The sequence below is a fragment of the Tupaia chinensis genome, unplaced genomic scaffold, assembly GCF_000334495.1.
Source record: "Tupaia chinensis unplaced genomic scaffold, TupChi_1.0 Scaffold000605_1, whole genome shotgun sequence".
Lineage (NCBI taxonomy): Eukaryota > Metazoa > Chordata > Mammalia > Scandentia > Tupaiidae > Tupaia > Tupaia belangeri.
In genome coordinates, this window is record NW_006160123.1 from 3,607,727 (window position 1) to 3,617,950 (window position 10,224).

General features: G+C 41.6%; 1 protein-coding gene across 1 annotated transcript in view; it reads right to left on the reverse strand.

The window, feature by feature from the left end:
- Positions 1–10,224, reverse strand: part of EIF2AK4 (eukaryotic translation initiation factor 2 alpha kinase 4) — a 125,496-nt gene that overhangs the window by 32,178 nt on the left and 83,094 nt on the right. The window contains exons 20-24 of the mRNA XM_006158705.2: positions 10,006–10,059; positions 6,216–6,452; positions 4,215–4,290; positions 3,684–3,805; positions 423–472 (exon numbers count right to left, since the gene is read on the reverse strand). Of these exons, the coding sequence (XP_006158767.1) occupies positions 423–472; positions 3,684–3,805; positions 4,215–4,290; positions 6,216–6,452; positions 10,006–10,059 (539 nt within the window). The remainder of the gene's footprint in view (positions 1–422; positions 473–3,683; positions 3,806–4,214; positions 4,291–6,215; positions 6,453–10,005; positions 10,060–10,224) is intronic.

Here is a 10,224-nt window from a genome sequence, read left to right on the forward strand (position 1 = left end):
GGTGTTCGCTCCGTTCTCCGCCAGCAGCTTTTGTTCGGTCACCTGTGTAGGCAGTTTTCACACAGAGACTACTGGCCATTTGTCCTCCAATTAAAGTTTAAAAGGGGCCATCTGTGATCAAGAATAGCCAGATGTTTTTCAGACAACCATTTGTGAAAATAATTAGTTATGTTGCTTGGGGACATGGAGAAGGCACGGACTAGACTACAGGGAAGTCACGATACCGAATTGATACATCCCTGCTAAAGAAAGGGCGGCAGGCAGGCAGCCTAGAGAAAGGGGTACTGTGGCTGGGCTTTTAGATCACAGTCTGAGCTCAACGCTTTCAGCCAGAATTCTTTACTGCGTAAGGATCACTGAAGATAAAACATTCTTAGTTTCTTTCCCACACCTACCAAATGGAACCCCTTATTGCTTCTTACCGCTTTAAATTCAATATATTATTTCTTGCCACATATCTTGCAAAAGGGACCTGAAAAACAAAGTTTTAAAGTTCTTTTAATCTTTAAAAATATATAGATCTAAATTTTCTTTTTTTCTTCAGATTTTTGCCATAGGGCATGTGCGCTTGCTGGAGAGGAGAGAAAATGAGAAATCACCCTCTGGGGAGATGGAAATGAGAAATTACCCTCTGGGGAGATGGCCACGCTGCAATCCTTTCTCCATTCTCCTCTTAGGATTTTGGGCATACACACATGCCTGTGTGATTTTTCAAGCCACTGGGTCTGGGATTTAAATCAGAGTCAACCATGTGGAATCTAGACACTTAACAGGTGGCACCTGTTGGCCTTACATTTTTTTTCAAGAGAGATTTTTGCATTAGGGTGCATGTGCTCACCAGAGAGATACAGAGAGAGAGACAAAAAGCAAGAAATCACCCCCAGGGGAGATGGCCATGCTGCAATCCCTTCTTTTCTATTCTCCTCTTGGGATTTTGGGCACATATGCACATGCACCCGGCTTAAGTTTTAAGTTGCTGGGTCTGGGACTTGAATCATGGTCGACCATGTGGGAATCCAGCAACACAACCATTACATCTGCTGATTCCCTTACATTTTCTTTCTAATGGCTCCTTAATAATGTATAATATTGATGACTAATTATTTACCATTTTCTTCTTGATGAACATGCAGTTCTTAGTTTTGACCATCATGATATGACAGTATCCTTTTAACATTTGAACACTAATATGGTTTTTTGTTTGTTTTTTAATTGCCAGAGGTTGCATGAACTTACCAAAGAGACAGGCAGAAAAAGAGAGGGAGAAAGCACAATGAGGTGTGATACTATAATCCCCCATCCTCCATTTCTCTATCCTGTTGGGATTTTAGACATACATGCACATATGCCCAGTGTTTTTTAAGCTGCTGGGGACAGGATTCAAACCAGAGTCAGCCATTTGGAATCCGATTCTTTAACCACTAGGCTATGGAGAAGTTGCTGTAATGTTTTTATTTGTTTGAATACATTTCTCAAAGTGGAAATGCTAGCTCAAAAAGCATAGTATGTGCATCAAATTTTAGAAAAAAATTCATTAGACTACTACATTCAGACTACTTTTCTAAAGGTTTAGCAATTCACACTCCTACCAGCAATGAATGAAATTTCCTATTTTCCTACACCCCTATCATCTATGGAAGATATTAAATACTTATGCTGTCTTATGGGGGAAGCCGAGATAGCTCTGCATTTCCTTATTAGTGAGGCTAAACATCTTTTCAGAATACACCATGTGCGTTTGTTTTTGAGAACTGCTTGGTATCCTTTGCTTGTGTTTATACTTGTAGGTGTTTTCACTACCTTTCAAATGCTTTCCTCTGCCCTGCTGTACAGTGCCACAGAGGAGCTTGCTGGCAGCCAACACTATGTAAGTGAATGACTTCTAAGACTGCTGCCATCAAAGGCAGCCCTGGGGGTAAGAAGCAAGAAAGCAAGGGCGAAACTCAGTACAGCCAATCAGCAATGTCTCTTGTTATTACAAGAATATAATCGTCTATGCCCAGCTCTGGTGGCACATGGGTAGCACAACTGCTTGAGGGGCTGGAAGTCCCATGGAACTGGGTTTGGTTTGGTTCTTGGAGCAACCTGAATACAGGCACCTGACTGCATGTACCTGAAGTTCTAGCCAATTAGAAGTTGGGCAGGAGGATGCCGACATGAAAAGGCTGTCAGAAATACAAGTAGCTGGCTCAGCTACTATGGTGCAAGGCTGGAGCTATATAAATAGCTGACTGTGGGTTGAGATCCTTGGGTTGTCTAAAAACATGCCAGCATGTGTGCAGGAATCCAGAATCCTGAGGAGCTAGAAGGCTAGGGAAAGGATATTGTGCCAGGATGAGAATGTTGACATTGCCTGCCTCTCTCTCTCTCTCTCATGTGCTCTATCATTAAAAAAAAACTAAGGCCAACCCTGTAGTTCAGTGGTTAAAGTTCTGTGCATGAAGAGCCAAGTTCCACATAGTTGACTGTGGTTCAAATCTCAGCCCTGGCAGTATGAAAAACATCCTGGGCACATGTACATGTATGTCCAAAATCCTGATGGCATGGCAAAGTGGAGGAAAGGGATTACTGGGTTACCCCCTTGGGTAATGCTTTCTGTCTTCTGTCTGGGAGTGCACATGCCCTCTGCCAATAAAAAATAAAAGTTATGTCCCTTTCTCCCACTGCCCCTCCTGTTCATTAAAAAAAAAAAAGAAAAAGCAATTTCCAGACATTCATGTACTAGTATGCAAATGAAGATCTAACTAGGAAGTAAAAACAAAACAAAAATGACATTTTGGACCAGCCAGTGACCTGTTGGTTAAGGCAGATGGATTCCATATGGCTGACTGTGTGGTTCAAGTTCCAGACCCAGTGACTTCAAAAACAGGGTGGGTACGTGTGCTTACATGCTCAAGATCCCTAGAGGAGAGTGGAGGAGAAGGAATTGTGGCATGGCCGTTCCCTCAGGGGGTGATTTCTTACTTTCCCTCTCCACCTTTTCTTTCTCCAGTGAGTGCACAGGCTCTATGGCAAACCTCCCCCCCCCCCAACAAAACAAAACAAAACAAAACAAAAAACAAAACAAAAACCCGACATTCATATTGACCTGCTATGGTCACTCTGTGGCGCTCAACCCGAGGGGCACCTTTGGCACTTACCACGTGAGGTTCTGCTTCCTAGGGCTATACACACCTGTGCTTAGCAAGGCGGACACATTCTGGGTCAGACATTCACTAAACTTCAGTAACTTGCTTGTCCTGGTAATACCTTAAGAACATGTCCTGGGACCAGCAGATGGCATAACAGTTACATCACTGGACTCTCACGTAGTTGACCATGGTTTGAGTCCTGAACCCAGCAGCTTAAAACTCATGCCAGGCATGTGTGTGTGTGTGTGTGTGTGTGTGTGTGTGTGTGTGTGTGTATGCCCAAAATCCCAAGAAGAGAATGGAGGAGAAGGGACTGTGGCATTGCCAAGCCCCCATGGGGTGTGATTTCTTGCTTTCTGTCACTCTGTCTCTCTAGTGAGCACACGTGCCCTATAGCAAACAAATCTCTCTAAAAAAGAACACATGTCCTAAAGGTGACACTTAGAATATAAGGCTAGGGGAAAAAAGGAGTGGTGGGGCAGTCCTTTAACAGAGATGTCATTCATGTGTCCAAACACGGTCTCCCGAATGCCAGCAGTGTTCCAGCCTCACCCGCAGGTCGAAGGGAAGCATCACCAACATCCCACTGTGGTCCATGAATAAGGCGGCTTCGTTGTGCTCGTACATCTGCCTGTTTCGGGGAAGCAGTAGCGGGGTACACAGCTGGACAGCTCCTACACCAAACCAGAAAAAATAACTGATCCTCAGGTTTCACTCTTCCTAGGAAACAACCTAAAATGAACAAACGTGGGGCCGCTACTGGGAGTGCTAAAATCATCATCAGTTTTTCTTCAACGCTCTACATTTACAAACGGGGAGCTCACCTATGGCTAAATTTGTCAATATAGTCATATTTATGACCCCATAATTCCACTGCAGTTTAGTGACAAGGGTCTAATATTCAAATCAATTTCTCCTCAACAAGTAGAACTGTAAAAATAAGTATAAAATTCCATATAATGTCAACTACTTGTAACTGATTTTAAAAGTAAAACAAGGTTGTACCCAAATCTACTAATAGTGCTTTCTAATGATGAAAATAAACTATATGAGAAAGAACATAATTTTTTAAAAAGGACATACCATGTCTCTTAAAGATGCGGATGATGGTTTCACAGACATGTTGGTGTATCTTGGCTGTACGAACTGAGAAGTTGCCCTAAAATAGTACCAATTAAAATGTCATCACTAAAGCCTAATCAAAGGGTTCCTTTAAAATATTACTTTGTGGCTCACAGTAGGCCTATATTCCTTATTCCCAGGAGCAGAAAAGAGATCTCAACAAGTGATCCCTCTCTGAATACATGCAGAGAGGAGACTACATGTTTTACAGTATATCCTGCTTCTAAATGCAAGAGCTTACCGTTCCAGCAATGGAAAGGCCACCTGGATTCCGAGTCCAATCTCGTAATTGCATGCAGAGAGGTCTCTCAGAGAGAGTTGCTCAAACAATCAGACGAGGCCTCCCAGGGATACTGGGGAGAGATCAAATCTCTAACCACAAAATGGTTCTTTCCCGGGGGCCAGCAGGTGGCATGGTGGTTAAGGGTGCTGGACTCCCACATGGCTGACCGCAGTTCGAGTCCTGGACCTGGTGGCTTGCTTTCTCACTTTCTCTCTCTCTCACTCTGTTCCTCTCTGGTCAAATTAATATGTCAAATTAATAAGAAATAAATGAGTAAATAAATAAAGTTAAATAAAATAATTCTTAAAAAAAAAAAAAACTAAACAAGGCCCCTTCCCATATACTAAGAGGATTCAGCATAGGCCTCTTGAAAGCTACATAGCATTGGGACCAGCAGTTGGCGTAATGGCTATGTCGCTGGACTCCCATGTAGTTGACTGCAGTTCGAGTCCTGGACACAGTGGCTTAAACTCAAGCCAGGCGTGTGTGCATGAGTGCCTAAGATCCCGAAAGAAGAATGGAGAAGGGATTGTGGTGTGGCCATCTTCCCTGGGGGAGACTTCTCACTTTCCGTCTCTACGTCTCTGTCTTTTTGGCGCGCACATGTGCCCTATAGCAAAAAAAACTCTCAAAAAAAAAAAAAAGAAAAGTAAAGAAAAGCTACATAGCATTTATTAATTTTGCCAAGAACTTTCTTTTTTATCTTTTTCACTACAAAAGTAATACCATTTCACTACAGAAGTTGAGAAACATCAGATAAGCAAAAAGACAAAAGGTAATAAGTCACCTATAATCCTGCAAATACTTTCTAATATTGTCATCCAGCAAAAACTTTGGTTTCTAAACTCTATACTGATCTTGTACAAGTTTTACCACTACTTCCTCTGCTACTCTATTTTTAAAAAGTATGTCTTAAGCATACAGAAACACATGGAAAATATAATATCTATTATCTGCCCACCCAACTTTACTGAATTTTAACATGTTGCTATATTGTTGTAGACATTTTTTTTTTTAAGAAATAAAACATTAAAGGCTCCCCAAACTGGCAAGCTGGCAAGACTTCAAAAACCACCTAGGAGCTTTTAAGTAAGTTCTAGACATGCTCGGAGACTGAGCCACAGGATCTGCTGCGGGGCCTGGGCATCCACATTGCCAGAAGCTTCCCGAGGCAGTGGGAGCTCTACTCTACCACTCACCCCGATCTGAGCCAGTGGGCTGTTTTCAGCTGGAGACAGTGTGGCCAGAGTTCAGTTTCTAAATGTACTGTTTTTGTTTTTTACATTTATTTATTTATTTTTACATTTTTCCACTAACGTTTACTTTACATATCAAAAAATTTTTGCTCATACTCCATAGTTCTTGACAGTTAATAAACAAAATTTCAAACTACTGAATTTTAAAGATAATGTTCAAAATATTTCTTATTAATCTCTCAGGTGGGTTGGGAAGAGAGTGCATCAAGAACTCCTTCAAATAAATGCTTAAAAGTGGGGCTCTCCCTCCCAGAATAAGGCGTATGCACACAGGGTGCATGTGCATGTACTCTGAGGGGTTCTTGGACCTCAGACTAAGAACTTATGCTGGTGGCATTAGAAGGATCCATGAGAAAGGAAGAACTGACTGGATCCTTTTGTTGACAGGGTAAACCTCCCTCTGTGAGTGTGGCTTAAGCTCACCTTCAGTATGTCGCTGTCGTAGGTGTAGTCGATGGCAGGGGAGACGCGCTGAGAGAAGATCTGGGCCATCATGGTGCGGTAGGCCTTCCCATCCACGTTGGCCAGGGTGTGGTGCAGGACTTCATGCAGCTCGGATTCTTCCATCTGGGGCGGGGGCAGCAGCTCACTCTTGAGCAGCTCTGTGGCTGTGGGCCGTTTTGCTGGGTCGTGGTTCAACAGCCAGGAGATGACAGATTTCTATAATGACATCCAGGCACACTGCTGATGGGATGCAACCAATAAGGCCTAGGAATGCTCCTGAAGGGTCAGAGGTCAGTTTAAAGAAAAGACACCATACCTCTGGCACTTGGTTGGTGCATTTCAATTGGTTTTTCTGAAATCTCTGACTATATCATTTTTTTCTCTGTACTTTCTTATGGCCACAGAAATGTGTGATGATGTAGTGAATATTTCTTAAAAGGTGGAAGCTGGCCCAGTTGCAGTGCATGCACTGCTAAGATGCTGTGCGCCAGAGGCTGGGACACATGGAAGGCCTGGGTTCAACTTCTAGCCTAGTCTAAAGTTGAGCCTGGTTGTGTGTACCTGTAGTCCCAGGGAAATGCTAAGGTAGGAAGGCTGTAGCATGGCAAGACCCAGGCTTCAAAACAAGAAAAGAATAACTGAGGACCATTTTATATTTTATCATCAGAAACAACTGAACAAACAAACAAACCCAAAACTTAATACATACATGAAAGCAAATAAGCCTTATGAACACAACATATTTTATAAAAAGATGTAAGAAAAGACAAATAGCTTCAGATGGCTAGCTGCAGCAGAAATTATAAAGCATAGTAGCTGCTGGAATTTTTTTTTTTTTAATCGAGATTTTTGCTATTGGGTGCATGTGCTCACTGGAAAGACAGAGACAGAAAGACAGAAGCAAGAAGTCACCCCCCAGGGCAGATGGCCATGCCACAATCCCCTCTCCATTCTTCTCTCAGGATTTTGGGCATGCATGCACACACACCTGGAGTGAGTTTTAAGCTGCTGGGTCCAGGACTCCAACAGCTGTTGACTACATGGGAGTCCAGTGACATAATCATTATGTCATCTGCTGGCCCCCATCCTGGAATTCTTAAAGCAATGTAAAACATTTTGGTTTTATAATTTTCCTCCACTTCAAAAATTTTAAATTTTATTTTTGTCAGAGGGTACATGAGCTTGCTGGAAAGAGAGAGAAAAAGTGAGAAAGAATCCCCCCATGGAGAAGAGTCATGTGTAATCTCTTTTCCTCCATCTCTACCTCCTGATGGAATTTGGGGCATACATGCGCATGCACCTGGTGTGTTTTTCAAGTCACCTGGTCCAGGATTTGAACTGTGTAGTTGGCTATGTGGAATCCAGCTGCCTCAACAACCATGCCAGTGGCAGGCCCTAATTACTTACCTTTAAAATACTGCTCCCCCACCCCACCCCTACTCCTGTTTTAGACTAATACAAAAATATAGGTAATTACCTTTTGTGTGATGTGAGAATTTTATTATGAAGAATGAAACTGACATGATACAAATTTTGTGACAGTTATGTTACGTTAAACTGATAAAAATCCTATTATTCGGCATAACAGTCCCTGTTACACGGCTTAATTTCTGTGTATGCAAAAATGATGTCCTTTTCAGTCCATAAGCATTTTTTATGTTGCCTCTTTCAGATAAAAAGCAACAGCATGCTGTGGAATGTGGTGTGGTGGTTCTGGTGCTGATTTCATGTAGCCGAAATCAGACACTCAAGGGCACCTAATAAATATCTGATACTAGGGACTAGCCAATGGCATAGTGGCCAGCTGTGGTTTGAGTCCTGGACCCAGTAGAGCTTGAAACTCATGCCAGGTGTCTGTACATGCATGCCCAAAATTCCAAGGGGAGAATGGAGGAGAGGGGATTGAGGCTTGGCTATCTCCTGTGGGGGGTGATTTCTTGCTTTCTGTCTCTCTTTCTCTCTGCCCCTACAGCAAGCCCATGTGCCCTACAGCAAAAAGTCCTCTAAATAAATAAATAATGCAAGTAGTGAATGAGAATGACCTATTACGGGAAAGCTGTGAAATGAACATGCACTTTAGACACCCAGAAACATGGGCTATGACTCAGTCCAAACAGATAATCACAGCTAACCAAAGGCGCAAATCATGACTCACAGTATTTTCTAGCGGTTCTCCACTAATTAATAGATGAAGCAGAACATGTCCTTATAGCCATAAATAAATGTCATGTTAAGTATTACTAAATTACAGAATGCTAGTGCTAATATAAATAAAGGGTACTTAATCCCTTTATTTTCCAAATGAGGAAAATTAAAGTCTAGTAAAATGAAGTAGCATGTTCATTCCGCTACATAACGGATAAGCAAGAAGTAGCAAATCAATGCAATGTTCTATGTTTCTGTTTCAGTGTTAATTGTTTAAATAAGGGGGAAGAGTAGCATGGAGGTTAAGGTGCTGGATTCTCACATGGTCAATCACACTCAGTCCTGGACCTGGTGGCTTGACAATCACACTTGGTGAGTGTGCCCAAAATTCTGAGAGAAGCCAGCAGGTGGCATGATGGTTAAGGGCTCTGGACTCCCACAGGGCTGGCTGCAGTTCGAGTCCTAGACCTAGCGGTTTGCTTTCTCACTTTCCTTCTCTCACGTGTGTGCATATTCTCTCTGTCCCTCTCTGGCCAAGATTAAAAATTAAATAAAGTTAAATAAAATTATTATTTAAAAAAATCCTGAGAGAATGGAGGAGAAGGGATTGTGGCGTGGCCATTTGCATCCACATCTCTCTCTCTTTCTGGTGAACGCACATGCTCTGTGGCAAAAACCTAAGGAAAAAAATTTAAATAAGGTGTTTGTCTTGATCATAATGATCAAAAATCAGTTTAAGGAATAAACTTCTATATGTCAAAAGTATTAACTACTAAAGGTTTCATCAAAATAAATAACTGGCACTAAGAAAAAAGGCACACCGGAAATATAATACAGGGCCACCTGGCGGCCTGGTGGTTAAAGGCAGCAGGGTCCCACATGGACATGCCAGGTGCATGAGGGTGTGTGCCCCAAATCTTGACAGAATGGAGGAGAAGAGACTGCAGGGTGGCCGGCCATTCCACCGGGGGGGTGGTGGTGTTTTTTCAGCCTCCACCCCCACCCCTTTCTGGTGAGCACATGCATTCTGGAAGTTTAAAAAAGAAAAAGAAAAAAAGTGACGCAATACATAAATTGACTAATAATTATGTTATGTTTTCATAGTATTTAGATGCCAAAATTAGCCTCTGACATAAGTCACACACACACACTCAGGTATCTAAGGTGTATGGGTTATATTATTTTGCTATAAACTACTACATCAGATCATCTAGAAAATGCAACGTTTTTCTCCACGTCTGAGCTACTTCAAACACAATCCAGAACAAAATTACTTTAAATTACATTTTTTCTCTAAAGTTCTAAGCTTTATCTAAAATAATGAGCTATAAAAGCATTTTTTTTTCCCAACAGCTAAGCCAAAGGTCCGAATAGCACTTTAAAAGCACAATAAACCACATGAAGGAACCCTGTAGTTTGTTAATTTTCTATACCAGCTTTAGGCATTTTTATAGTGTATTTCAAGTCTAAATAACATTGTTGGTGCTTCATCTTTGATATTTTTCCTGCATTTTCCCCAGGACACAAGAGAACAAGTGGCAGAAGATTACTAATTGAAAAAGAAGAAAAACAGTAATTAAAACCTAAGACTGAAGACATGGTAATTAAAGCATCAGAAAATTACCTGCTTAGTATGCTCTTCATCATCGAAGTCTTCTGGAAATTTAGGTGAAGAGGGCTAAAAAGACATTATATTCAAATCAGCAAGTGCTTGGCAGACTGCCAAAGTGAAAGCAGTTATTCACCATTAATAACAGAATTAAATACAGAAATAAAAATTTGCTAACAAGAAAGACTGAGGAAGTTAATTTCTTGAAGCCAACGTTCAATTTTCCAAGTATAT